General features: G+C 47.5%; 1 protein-coding gene across 5 annotated transcripts in view; it reads right to left on the bottom strand.

The window, feature by feature from the left end:
* The window catches only part of TPCN1 (two pore segment channel 1), a 42,368-nt gene that overhangs the window by 16,103 nt on the left and 12,959 nt on the right, over positions 1-13,306 (bottom strand). For 3 of the 5 annotated variants that reach the window (XM_048323118.1, XM_048323119.1, XM_048323122.1), the window contains 9 exons: positions 8,185-8,309; positions 5,562-5,738; positions 4,580-4,693; positions 4,196-4,326; positions 3,588-3,676; positions 2,978-3,012; positions 2,355-2,413; positions 1,537-1,636; positions 508-624 (listed from right to left, as the gene is read on the bottom strand). In XM_048323118.1, coding sequence (XP_048179075.1) covers positions 508-624; positions 1,537-1,636; positions 2,355-2,413; positions 2,978-3,012; positions 3,588-3,676; positions 4,196-4,326; positions 4,580-4,693; positions 5,562-5,738; positions 8,185-8,309 — 947 coding nt within the window. Of the gene's footprint in view, positions 1-507; positions 625-1,536; positions 1,637-2,354; positions 2,414-2,977; positions 3,013-3,587; positions 3,677-4,195; positions 4,327-4,579; positions 4,694-5,561; positions 5,739-8,184; positions 8,310-10,954; positions 11,488-13,306 lie in introns of those variants that run through there. The other 2 variants (XM_048323120.1, XM_048323121.1) reach the window with 2 other exon arrangements.

Raw genomic sequence — 13,306 nt, 5'->3', positions numbered from 1 at the left:
ACTAATCTACTAGAAGTGGGTTAGTTATTTTTGGGTCTTATTTCTCTTGCTGCTCCAACAAGTTAAGCAAGAAATCGACCTTCTCCCCCAAGTGCTTGTCCCTGTAAAAAGTTGTTTGTAGGTGAATTCCTTCTGTTTCTGCACTGTTCACTGGTGCAGGATCTAGAAAATGGATTATATCTTCAATTGGATGACCCATGCCTCCTCTTCGTAGTGGTGCTTCTAAGCCAAACAAGTCCTCAAGTGACCCAGACTGAATCAGAGAGAAATCAATGATCACATGCACTCCAGAACAAATTCCCCTCATTTTATCAAGCCATAACCTCACGCAGGGTTGAAATTCAGAGTACTCTGCTTTTTCTCCAGAAACAGAGGTGAACGAGTTACATGAATGAAAAAACCACCAGCCCATGGTGAGTCTGATCACAATCAACAGAGATAAATCACCCTTTTTTGGAGGTGCTGTTTCAGCAGCCCAGCCCAGGGGTGCTGTTAACACAGCTGTACCTGTTTGGTGACCAGCAGCCGGTACGCGTGCTGGATGGCCATGCGCTTGTGCAGCAGCAGGGACTTGAACTTCCTCTTCTCAATGTCATTGAAAGTGTCAAACACAACAGCCAGAAGCTGAGAAGACAGGGGAAAAAATGGTGTTTTAACTTTATGCTCTGCAAGGCTTCAGGGAAGCAAGGAGAGGCACTGCCTGCAGCAGGAACGCTGATGGACGATGGAGTCGGCGAGGTCCCGCTGGCATGAGGGATCCCACAAAGGGATCCCCAAGCTCACAGCACTGATCCACTTCTTGGAGGAGGTCCAGATGTTTCTGGCCTCTCAACATTTGCTAGTGGGTTTTAAGAGCTAAGGCTAAAGCACACAGAAAACCGTATCAGATTTATTATAACGCCCTGATCTGTTCCTGGAAAGCAAGGTTTGAGGGCTGCTCTCTGGATTCACCCTTCCTGGGAGCTTTGGCTAACACATATCAAAGGTAACCCTCCATCTGGGACACAAGCAGTGAAATCCAACCACAAACATCAAATCCCTCACCTTGGACTGCAGAATTCCTCAACTCCTTTGGCAAACCCTTTTCCACCACTCACAGCCTCCCCTGAGCAGCCGTGCTCTCACTCTGCAGTGATCAGCACTGCAGTCCTGCCACACTGAGTAATTCCATCCCCTTCAAACTGATTTACAAAGTATTTCGGGCAAGTCCAGATCATAAAATGCCATTTTATGATAAATAATTAAGACACAGAAGGACAATAAATTTTATGCAACCGAGTATGTCACTCCAAGCACGATATTAATGTGAGAGAAGTTGAAAGATGCTCGTATAATTTGGTTTTCTGTGATTTAGTTCAATTCCTCATGGTTAGACAGTAAAGAAGTTCTATTTGTAGCCAAGCTGCCATTTCTAGAAGGATTCTGCCAAAGGGTCTGAGATGATTACAGAGCAGTTCTGGGAATGGGGAAGACTCTGCTGAGCAATGAGCTCCAAAGCCAGGCAGAGGGAAGTCAAGCTCTCCCCTGGGGACTCACCAAGTTCATGATGAAGTAGAGCTCAATGGAGAGATACACGATGAAGAAGACACAGGACCAGGGATTCCGGGCATAGGACGGCATCATCACATCAGGGAAACTGCATCCCAAAGGACACCAGTGTAAGCACCAAATAACTCACGTTACACACAGGCAGGAGGCACAGGGCACAGCGTGTGTGTCTGTATAAACTCACATCTAAAGGTCTGCACATCTGTACAAAACTCGTGAAAAAAAAATAAACATGGCAAGCACTTTCCCTGCCCATCCCAAACACCAAATGGGCTTTGTGATGTGGGTAAGGGTTGTGCTTTGATACTTAACAACAGCAGCACAGCCTCGGTGTAAGTGTTACAGCCTCAGATTTATTCCATCCTTTGCTAATTTCCTAATCCTCAGGGCTCTCCCTGACAGCAGATCAATATTTACCCACTGCTGTTATCCCAATTTCCTAGCTGATAGGTGAACTGCAGCACAGGAATGGGAAGTTACTTCTCAGCAGCAAGCTGCTGGCTGACGAAGGAGTACAAACACAAACTTTCCCTTCTTGGACCAAGGCCTAACAAAGCTGTTTCCCCCCTTATTGCCCTCACAGCGATGAAGAGGTCTGAGCCCTTAGAGATAACTCTGCAGCTGAGGCCACAGTGTCCTAAAGCAAATGAAATACCAGTTCTTCCCATGCAGGCTGACTCTGCACATCTCTCTCTCAGGCAGAGGAAAGGGGTCACACATTTGGAGACAGAGCATTTCTGCAGATAAACTCTTGGCTCTGCCTTTGGGACAAAGGGAAAGACTGAGATAGAAGAACATGAACTTACTTTGAAGTGGTCAAAAGCACAAAGAGATTCACCAGGCTGTTCTCTAAGGTATTGAAGTACTGAAAGAAAAAATTCCAATGACAAAATGCAAGCAGGATTTCATAGGGACATTTTGTTCCAAAAAACACCCCCACCCCTTTGGATGCAGGCACTCCCACAATTCCCTGATGCTTTTCCTAGGGAAAAGTACTTCAGCACTGGTCCTTTTTAAAGTCCCCTGAGAAATGGCGTGTGAAGGCTTAAACCAAAAAGCACATTTTTATAAGTAGTTTCTCCCAGCCAGCCACAGCCTGGGCAGCAGCAGGAACCAGCAGCTGCTGGACTCTGACCATAGCAGTGGAAGTGGCCAAGCTTTCCTCCAGACACCTCCTCCCCTGGGGACAGCGGCAGGTAGCTCTTCTGGCTGAATGAAGGCATCAAGAACAAGGAACCGTTCTGAGAATGTTCCCTTTGGGACATCCTGTCTTGGAGGAAGTTCCTTCCACGGTCTTCCTTCCCAGCAAAGGGTAAAGCAGGGTGACACTGCCAGGCAGCCTTGGACCAGCCAGCATTTGGTCTCACATGGAATAAACTATGTCTGCACTGTAATGTTGGGTTCTTAATGAAAGAATCAAGGTACTCACTGGATCCGAGTGGTTAGGAGAAAACAAGTAAAAACCTGAACAGGCACCAGAGAAAACAGAGGAGAGAAAGGAGAAAGAACAACAAAAATAAAGTCAGTTCAACGCCGAGAGTGGAGCAGTTCCCAAAGGGAAGGTCCCACCAACAGTAAATCCTCTCTGACATCCTGAAGATGGGAGTATCTGGAGGACTTTCTCTACAGAGATTTGCCAATACATGCCATTGGCATTTCACTGATCCTTTTGGAAAATACACTTTCTGGAGATGGTTTGGACTGTAGCAGGTACACTCCAGACACGTGCATTTGTGGGGATGTAGATTAAACTGTCAAGATCGAGGAACAGTGGGTGGAAGCAGAGCTTGAAAACACAGGCCACTGATTGTGCTCTGGAAGAGGTCAAAAGGACTTTTGTCTCAAAATCAAATACCCAGCTTTCAGATTTTTTGGATGATCTAACTCTGCCTTCCAGATGACTGCAGATGAAATGGGATAAATGGAAAATCCTGGCAACACTTTGGATGTGATCAGTTTATATTCATCCAGGCTGTTCACATTGCTTTGGACAATCACTGGTTAAGAGCATTACTTCTTCTTCCCTAAATACAACTCACCCAGAATAGCAAAAATCACCATGAAGAAAAGCAGGAGGAGAAGGATGTCAATAAATGGTGGGAGGGACTGGAAGATCTGTCGCAAATTTCTGAAAAATAAGAAAACATTAATAAACTAAAATTTGCACGTTTACTCCTCCAGGTTGTCAGGGGAAAGAAAAAAAACCACCACCACCACCCCACACTTGAGGGCTTTCTTCCCACTCCCTCCAAGGATTAAAAGTAGAAAGCTTGCTAAATTAAGATCCTTTCCAAGCTACCCATCTGTCCTTTGCAGTCAGCTCTCAGGTACTGCAAACAACACTAATGTCACACTGCCAGGTCTCCTTCTCCAGACTGAAGACCAGCCCTGATTCCTTGTGCAGTTTCCAGGCAAGCCAAGGAGCAGAGCCAATGCAGCCACACCCCTGTGCTGGTCTCTCTGAGGTGGCTTATCCAAGCCCTGTGCACCATCAGCACATCCACACTTAGGTCACTACAGAACCATCTCCAACATAAACACCAGTGAAAGACACCGATTTTCCTGGGATGCCTGCAGGAAAAGGAGTGCTTTCCCTCCAGCCCAGCCCCAGGAATGACATCAGAATCCCCAGGCAGCCCAGCATCACCTTCTGACAGCCCCACAGTAGCGACAGTCCACGAGGAAGATGCAGCGCAGGGCGCGAGTGATGCGCACGTGCGAGGTCTGGCGCACCAGCACCACGATGGCCTCGATGAACTGCACAAACAGCACACAGGTCTGCAAGAAAGGGAGGCATCAGAGGCACAGCTGCAGTCTGCTCTGGGGAAAGGCAGAGCTCTGGCTGACCACCTGTTTATGTGGACATGTGAAGGATGGGAGCTGTCCCTGAGAGGGATCTCACATGAATCGTCTGGCAGCTGGGACGTGATGGCTGCATCATCCCTGCCACAGTGCAGGCCAGTGTTTAATCTGGCTCTTTGGTCTTGGAGGTGCTGAAGGAGAAATCCTAACAACGAAGCAGACAACTCACCTTGACCATAGTCCTTTTGTGCCTGATAAAGGTTTGAAAGCCCAGCCACCTCATCTTCATCGAGAGTTCAAAGACGACCACAATTAACGCAAACAGCTCCAGGGTTGCGTGGACCTGCCACAACACAGCTTTGGTGAGAACAGCAGCACAGCAGAGGCCACACTGCTGCCCCTCCTTTTTCAAGGAGCAGGTGGGTTTGGCAACAGTCTGAGCACTGCCCTGTAACATGCAGAAAAACCCTAAGCCACTCCTTTAAAGCTAACATAGCACTGTTTTTCAAAATTTCAGTATTTACTGCTTTGTGCTTTTGTTAAAGCCTGCGCAATTTCCCTCTAAGCAGTACCAGGCCAGAATTTCTGGAAATCCATGTCCCTTCTGGGCTTGAGCAATACACAAAAAAAACTTATTGGTACATTTGAAACAAAAGGCCAAGACACCAACAACTTCTGCTCAACAACTTGAGCAGAAACTCCTTGAAAAAAGATGGAGACTCTTAATTTTTTTAGTGAAACACAAGAAGGAGAGCTGCTGGGCAGAGAGATTTTACACAGAGAAGGGTTTTCTCTTGATTTATACATTCTGGACAACCACAGGGAGAGTACTGATGTGTGTTCTAGGAACCAGTGGTGGTGCTGGGGTAATGGCACCAGCCCTGACAACAACTTTGAAACCACCCCATCAAAGCACACAGATTGCTGATTTATCTCACAAAAAAGGAAAAATCCACCCATTTCTGTTACAAAATTAAGAACTGCACAAATTGATAACACGAAATGAGTGTCACTTTCATTGTGGTCTGCCTAGATCAGATGGAAAAAGGAAGTTTTGCTGTCTGGCCTGTCTGCTGTCAACCATTTACAGAACAAGCCAGGTGGGTTTTTTCCTCTTACTGCCTCCTTCTTCCTCTCTGCTTGGCCATCATTTTCCTCTTACCCACACTGCAGAGCAAGCAGACTTCCTCATTTGGCCCCCAGGTACTTACAAAGATGCCCAGACGGAGCATGGGGACCGCTGGAGCCTCGCAGAGGGACAGCAGCAGGAGCAGCAGGGCCGTGCTCAGCTCCATCAGGTAGAAAAGGTGGTTGTGTGCAAAGAGGTAGGCAGCGAGTGCTTTGGCATTTTTGGGGTGAGTGAAGAACTTGTCATTGTTCTCTCCTTCCTAGGGCAGCAGGAATAAAGGAGAGAACAGCATTAGTGACTCTTAATACTCTAAGTGAAGAATGCAGACTTTTATAGGGATTAGATACAATTCCCAACAGACTATTCCCATTTACAGCCTGTTGTTTATTGAGGAATGGACTCTACACACACGGGACATCCCCTCCTGTTCATAAGCACATTTCAGTAATGAAACTTTTTAATATCCACAAACTCCTGCTTCAGAAACCCCTGAGCCTCTTCACAATGAGGCAGAGAGCTGGGAGAGTTTATAAAGGCAGGCAAAAAACTTCAGCCAACATCCCAACATAAACACAGCACTTCATTTACTTGCAACTACTTCCACATGTTTACAGACTTATTTGATTAAACTTCTCCAGGACAGAACACGAAAACACCCAGATAAGCTCCAGGGCACCTGGCTGACAGTTGTTCCTCCTTATCTTGGCCTTGCAAAATGTCTGGGAGAAAACACTGGAGCGCACACAGTGTTTTCTGCTTCAGGAATGTAAGACAGACTCCATGAAAAATTAACAAGTCTCTATGCTGATTTGTCATTCCCTCTTAACTAGAAAGTTTAATTAACATTAAAAGGTCAGATACTCCATCTTAACACTTTGCCTACAACTGATTTTCAAACAGCTATATCGTGACTATTTTTACCCCTCGGATGAAACTTAGTTTGGGGAGATTTTAGAGGGTTTTCATGCACAACCACCCAATAGCTTCTCCTCTTTCTTCAGTCAACAGTTTTGGCAAGGGAGCTTTTGTCACTCACAGGAAACTTGCTGCCTCTTGGGAACTGTCATAAGAGACCACTTTTCCCCAGCAGAGCCACATGGATGCATAAGAAGTGGTGAGGTTTTATTTAAATTACATCTTTCCATGCAGGCAATTACTGTAAGGACAGCCAAGCTATTACTATCAAAGCAGAGTAACTGTGATTGCAAATGGATAACGAGGTCAGGCAACTCTCCTTTAGGAAGTGAAGCATTCTCTAGACTTGCTCAGGAGAGGGTTTCCAATATTTCTCATTTGCTCCAGCTCACACTGAGTTTCAGAACAAACACTGCCGGGTCAGAGAGCCAGGCTGGAGCCGGGCAGAGCCAGCCAGCCCTGCAGAGAGCCCAGGCTGAGATCAGCAGGGTCATTCCCATCCATGCCTGGCAGGACACACTTCCAGAATGACAAACAGGCTAAATCCTGCCTCTGGGGAGCCCAGCAATTCCAAACGTGGCTGGACAGCAAAGCCCTCTTATCCAGACCCGACACTTGCCTGCAGCTACTGCTCACAGGACACTCTTTAAGTGATTCTACCTCATTTCAAGGACAGTGTCATCGTGGCCATTGGTCAAGGCAGCAGCAGGAATCACCCCCATCCGAAGGGCCAGGCCTGCTGTGCCCATTACCATCAGAGCTGCAGCAGCTCAATGACCCTTTGCAGAACTGCTCCAATAATCAGGAGTTTAAACAAAAGCCTGGGAGGGAGGCTGGAGCCACCCTGCCACTGTCAGGTCTGCTCCATCACAGCACAGAGCTCAAGTGCTGCCAAGGTCCAGCCCACACTGTTTTAAAATATCTGAAAAGTGAGATTTCTCAGTCCTGTGGGGTCAGAGCAGGGAGGAACAAATAGTTTCTGTCACCTTGCAGTGGCTTAAACAAAAAAAAAAAAAAACCCAAACCGGGTCCAAAGCACCTCAGAGCTTTGAAAGGGAACAAAGAGAAGGAAGGACAGACAGTAATGGAACCAGCAACCCTTTCAGGCTGGACAGCTCTGGGAGAAGCTCAGTTTTGGTGGCTAATTCCTCACACCAGATGTACAGCAACCTCAAAAAAACCCTTTGCTGCAGTAAGGATGGTATTTCTGATAACTGGAGCATAGGTGGGGTTTGATTTTTTGTTGTTTTAAATATTATAAATTTCACTCCTGGGCTGATCCTAATCCCAGCACCCTTTCTTCCTGTAGAAATCAAGACCTCTGCCTTCTCTCATACCTCACATGACCTGCAGGACTTGACTGACACTAACTGGGCCACCCACCCACCCCATGGCCAAGGCAGGATTGGGACCAGCACTTCCAGAACAGGACATGTCCCCAGGAGCGCACTGACCATTCCCCCTGCAGCGACTGGAGAGGTGAAATGACCATCTATGATCAGCTACAAAGATCTCCATGCCAAGGTGGCAGAACTGAACATGTGTTGAATCCCCCAACCACTACAGTCCTTGACACTGGCAGAAAGGGGAGAGGGTGGGTATTTTGTTAGTCAGCTGCTCCAAATGACTTCCAGAGCCCATCTGGAGGTGCCTCCAGCATCACCCCACTCCTGAAGCAGAATCCTTGGCAAAGCACAGAATTTTCAGCCTCAAAATGGAAGCTGTTTCCCACAACCAAGAAGCACCGTAGTTCCTGCAGACCATTCTGCCCACGATCCAGCAGGGATCACCTGGAGGTAGATGGCTGCCTCTTGGTAGTTCATTTCCCAGTTGTGCCGCGCAGAGCTCTGCTGGGTGCAGCACTCCCCAGCCGCGGGGCTGGAGGCATCGTTGACAACGTCGTAGCTGCCTCCATCTGCATCAGAGAAACAGGGATTGACAATTAGGGAAGCTGGGATGGACCAGGAGGCTCTGGGATCACAGACATCAGGAGGTGACAGAGTAGCCAGGAAAGTGGCAGCTTGTACACTGACAAATTGACTCTTCGCAGGTAGGAGCTTTAAAGAGACACTCAAAACCCAGCACTTCCACACGGGAACGTTCCTGGAAGATCATCAAAAGAGACAGCTTCCTATTCAATCCAGCACGCAGGTCTCCTGGCTCAGGAGGTGTGTGCTGTCATGCCTGAAGCTTGCTATCAACATCACAAACTACAACCAGGCAGGTAACAGCCACCAGCCTCCGAGGATGTCCAGCCCACCGAAGAAAAGAGGGTTTGCAGAAAGAGCAAGAAGCTTTTGCACATGTCTGTGGAGCAGAGGCTATGGAAGGATGGGTAGGCACTGCCCCTGCAAAGGGGCACCAGTGTGAGGAGAGAAGCTGTCAGTACTTTTAGTAGAAAGCCCCACTTTTCACAGCACTTCAGAGCCATTAAACAACACATCCTCACACCACTCTGAGGTGCTGAGAAGTACCAGCACCCCTCTGATGCAAACAAACCACAAGATGAATTTGCTGTTCACACTCCACAGATTAATTCTGAAATTTCTGAGCGCCAGTCCTTCTCACCAGCAAAGAACTACAGAACAATGCCATACTGAACATTTGAGCCAGATTTGGTAAATAAAGATTTTGTTTGAAAAAACCCCACAACAATTCAGTTGCAAAAAGCAACTTCCAAGCAGAGCTACACGCACACAGCGCCCTTCCCATGGGACATTCAGGGCATGTATATAAACTCCAAAATAATTGCCATTTTTGCATTCTGCAGCCTCACTGCTATTAAGACAGATGAAAACTATGCAAGAAGACAATTACTGTACAAAAAGGGAATGTCACTTGGTTTCTTCTTCTGGGTCTGGGGGTTTTATTTTACCTTTGACAAAGAATACTAAGCAGAGACCCCAAAGCAGTGACACCTGCTTAGGGCCTGCGGTGGACCTAGCCACACTCTCAGTTCTCCAGAGTTTCAAACATTTCCCACACCACATGGTTGTTCCTGCTCTCAGAGGAGACTTCCCTCCTCCAGTGCCTCATGTTCCCGAAGTGGGTACATGTAAAATCGAGCTTGCCAGCACAGAAGTGCTGATTTGCCCCCTTTTTATAAGCACAGGAGCTGTGGTGTGGCAGCTTGTTCTCTCTGTGTTAGAAGTTGTTATTTGAGAGTGGGCAAAAATCACTGTGAGGTTCTTTTCCCCTCTCATGACAGCCTGCTGAAGATTTGCTGTGACAAAATAATCCTCGATGAATTACTGATTCAGTCTCTCCAGAACACCCTCTGGAGTGGAGAGAGAGTCCATGCCAAAATCTCTGCACCCGCCAGGAGAAATGGCACCATGTGCTCCTGGCAGAGGCAGGGAGTGGGAAGAAATCAGAACCTCTTCACCAGTGCACAGCCACAGCTGCCTCTTCCACCCCCAAATCAAATTAAGATAGCATTTCTCTGGGGTTTGTGAAGATCTTCCAGATTGCACGCTCAGGTTGCTGAGCATTCTGCAGCACGAAGCCTTTTCCTCTTCCTTGCTTCCCCCACACCCCTTAAAATACCACTCAAAATCTGGACAAATGTTTGAATGAGGCCGGTTCCTCCCCCACACCCCTCAATTTAGCACAGTTCTTGAAAAAAACTCAATGATGGAGTTTTTATTTATCCACGGAGCTGGAATGGCAGCCTTCTGGTTTGTCTGCTTTTAAACTAAGAGATGACAGCCATATGCAAAAATCAGAAGCGTTACATTGCGAGCTCTAAAAAGTTCTTAAACGTTATTATTGACGAAGCTTTTGCTGGGGATGTGTCTCAAAATGACAGACTCCCTCAAACTGCAGCCTGAGAGCAAAACCTTTTCACATTTAATGCTTAACAGTTATAGGAAGAGCACACCTTCATCAGAACCTGGACTTTACGTTACAGAATATACAAAATTTAAGAGCATCAAAACACACTGTGGCCAAAACAGCAGAGGTTTGTAGCACGAACCTAAACACGAACACACTGGACCCTGTCACAAGATGCCAAAATCACCTTTAACCCTAAAGCAGCTCTTTTACAAAAATTAACCTCTCGGGAAAGGATCGACACTGGGAAAAGACACACCCCAGCAAAAACCCAGGACCAGGACCCTGCTCTGTGCTTCCCACAGAAGCTGGAAACAGAAGAGTTGTCCCAGCTCTGAGACCACGTCTGCAAATACAAAACAGCACTCAGAGATGCAAATCAGAACCAAAAAACAGCTCTAGAAATCAAGATGCTTCCCTGCTGTCTAAACCAGGCACAGACAACAGAAAAAGCACTGACGTGTTCCAGTGGGGAGCTGCATTTTGTGGATCAGCTTCTTCCCCATCAGGTACCAGAAGGTTGATCTAGCATCCCTGAGGCAACAGCATCATCTGGGTCATAAATAATAATAAAAATAATAATAAATTTGAAGAGCAGCCCTCTGACTGTGTGCTTGGCAGCCCTCCAGCGAGCTAATTTCCTCAGCTGCTCCCATGATAACAATGACACAGACTAATGCAAGCTCGGCTCCGCTCGTGCTGCACAACATCCCCGACGGCGTTTACCATCAGTATGGAGCTCAATGAGATAGGAGGATCTCTCCACAGGGCTCCCGGAATCCTCGAAGTAGATGGCAGGCAGCTCTCTCCACTGCATGGCAGCCGCTGGTGCTCGCAGCCGGGCACAGCTGAAGTTCCTCCCTCCCTTCCGAAAGCTGATCCTCGATTTCGCAGCTTCCTCAAGGGAAAGCTCCGCACAAAAGACTCTGCTCTGCTGGCTGCAGAACTGAACAGTTTCTCCCCTCCCCTCAGAGGAAGGTGGCTCAGACCTCAGTGAGATCCTTTCCCTGGGTGTTTCCGAGGGTGAGATTTTGGAAGGTTTGGCTGCGGGACGAAGAGCTGCCAGGCACAAGCGTGGTGGCGAAGCGGGGATTCGTGTGCTGCGCTCTCGTATTTTGGCATTTAGCACAACTTGCTCACCAGCAAGCACGATCAGCTAACGGGAAAGGAGTCAAAGTGCTGAGTAGGCACAGCAAGGAATCTCCAGCACAAAAAGGAAAGAGGTATTTCATGAAGTTCACAGCGCAAGGGGCATGACAAAGGAAGCGATCTGAGCTGGTCACAGATGGCAAAGCTTCCTTCCTTAACGCTTGTGTAACTTATCCCAGTCATTCCCTGAAAAGAGAGAGAGGGAGGGAGGGAGGGAAAAAAAGAAAAGAGGCAGGGGGGGAAAAAGGAAAAGCAAAACCAGCTGGCTGCTTACACAAGGCATCCGGAACGAGACTGCCGGGACTCCAGCATTTCCATTCAGTGCAGCGGAGCATGCTCCTGTGTAAATAGTTTCCATATGTCATCATTACAATAAAAAACAAAAAAACAAGGAAGAAAGAGAAGGAGCATAAACTTTCCAGAGCCCAAACCTCTCCCTCTGCAAAACAAATTCCCTGCTTAGGGGAAGGGAAAACTCTCCATGGGCGGAGAGCAAACAAACTCCTCTCATTCGGAGGAGCTCATGCAGCCATGGGGGATCTCCAGGGCAGAGCTGAGAGGGGAATAAGGGACAGAAAACTCATCCAGGGGAGTCTGGGATAAATCATCCTTCCCAGCCAGCTATTATGTATCAAACCGAAGTCACTCTGGAATTCCGTGGCTTTTGGTGCCTGCACTTCTTTAAATAAATACTATTTTTAAAAAAATTCCAACAAACTAGTAACCTCCTACAAATTCAAAGAGTTATAAACCAACTCTACAGGGTAGCTCTTCCATTTGCCTCGGAGCTCTCCCAGTCTGGCTCTCATTAGCGTGTTTGCCAGATGTTCTGCTTTCCAGATAGCACACACTTTTTATAGCCTTGCACTGAAACAGACTGAGATTCCCTAACTGGCTCACTGACTGACTCCAAAGCCTTTGCTGGACTTACCAGGGCTTTCTCCTAAATGGTTAAGGATGGTTTGGGTGCTAGTTGCCATCCTGCCCAGATACTGCTGTTTTAGCAAGTACACCTGTGATGACAGAACACTGCAGAACATGTGAAGGCAGAAGTGACTTAAATCAGCAAAAATATCCTTATTCTGTCATTCAAACTGTTCACACATCACGTGTGGAGTCAATGTAAGATGCAATATGCAAGTTGCTCCACTGAGCTCCATGTGTGAGTAATATTTCTCTTGACAGGCAAAAAAAAGAAATGCCAAGGACACACAGCTTCGGAGACAGGACACACCTTCAGTCACGTGGCCTTGCAAGGTCCCCGATTCACCAAATAGAGCAGCAAGAGGGAAGAGGAAGGAAGGCATCACCTCCTGCATTTGGGAATGGTCAAACTGTCCAGGGCACATGGTCTGGGCAGCTCGAGTCACCAGTGTGTTCAAGTGCTCAAGGCTGGATGGGGCTTGGAGCAACCTGTTCTAGTGGAATGCGTCCGTTCCTTCCAATCCAAAGCATTCCATGATTTTACCATTCTACCGTTCAATTGGAGCCATTGTTTTTCAGGCTTTGCACTCCTCACGGCCACAACCCCTCCGTTTCTTACACCCTCCATCTTCACTGTATCTGTAATTCCCAAACTCAGCCACAGAGCCCAAGCTTCCAGTTTAACGCAAACATAACCAGGCATGCCACAGCACTGAGCATGAGCCCATGGAAGAAAGCAGATCGCAGCAGGTCAAAGGTTCTCTTGGTGTTCCTGGATCTCCTGAGCTCACATCCAAGAGCTGTCCCAGTGCAGGATCCCCATGCTGGCTGAGGTTTCCGGCTCTCTCAACAGTGCTGCTCCCTGAGGCTGTGGTGAGGATGGACAAGGAGAAGGAGAAGGACAGCACTCCAGAGGCACTCCTCTCTCCTGGAAAGCCCTCATCAGCTGAACCACATGGAACACTCACTACAGAAGGTGTAAATCCATGAAAAAACATGGAAACA

The sequence above is a fragment of the Corvus hawaiiensis genome, chromosome 18 (assembly GCF_020740725.1).
Source record: "Corvus hawaiiensis isolate bCorHaw1 chromosome 18, bCorHaw1.pri.cur, whole genome shotgun sequence".
NCBI lineage: Eukaryota > Metazoa > Chordata > Aves > Passeriformes > Corvidae > Corvus > Corvus hawaiiensis.
Note: the sequence above shows the minus strand (reverse complement) of the source record. Positions and strands in the feature narration are given on the sequence as shown.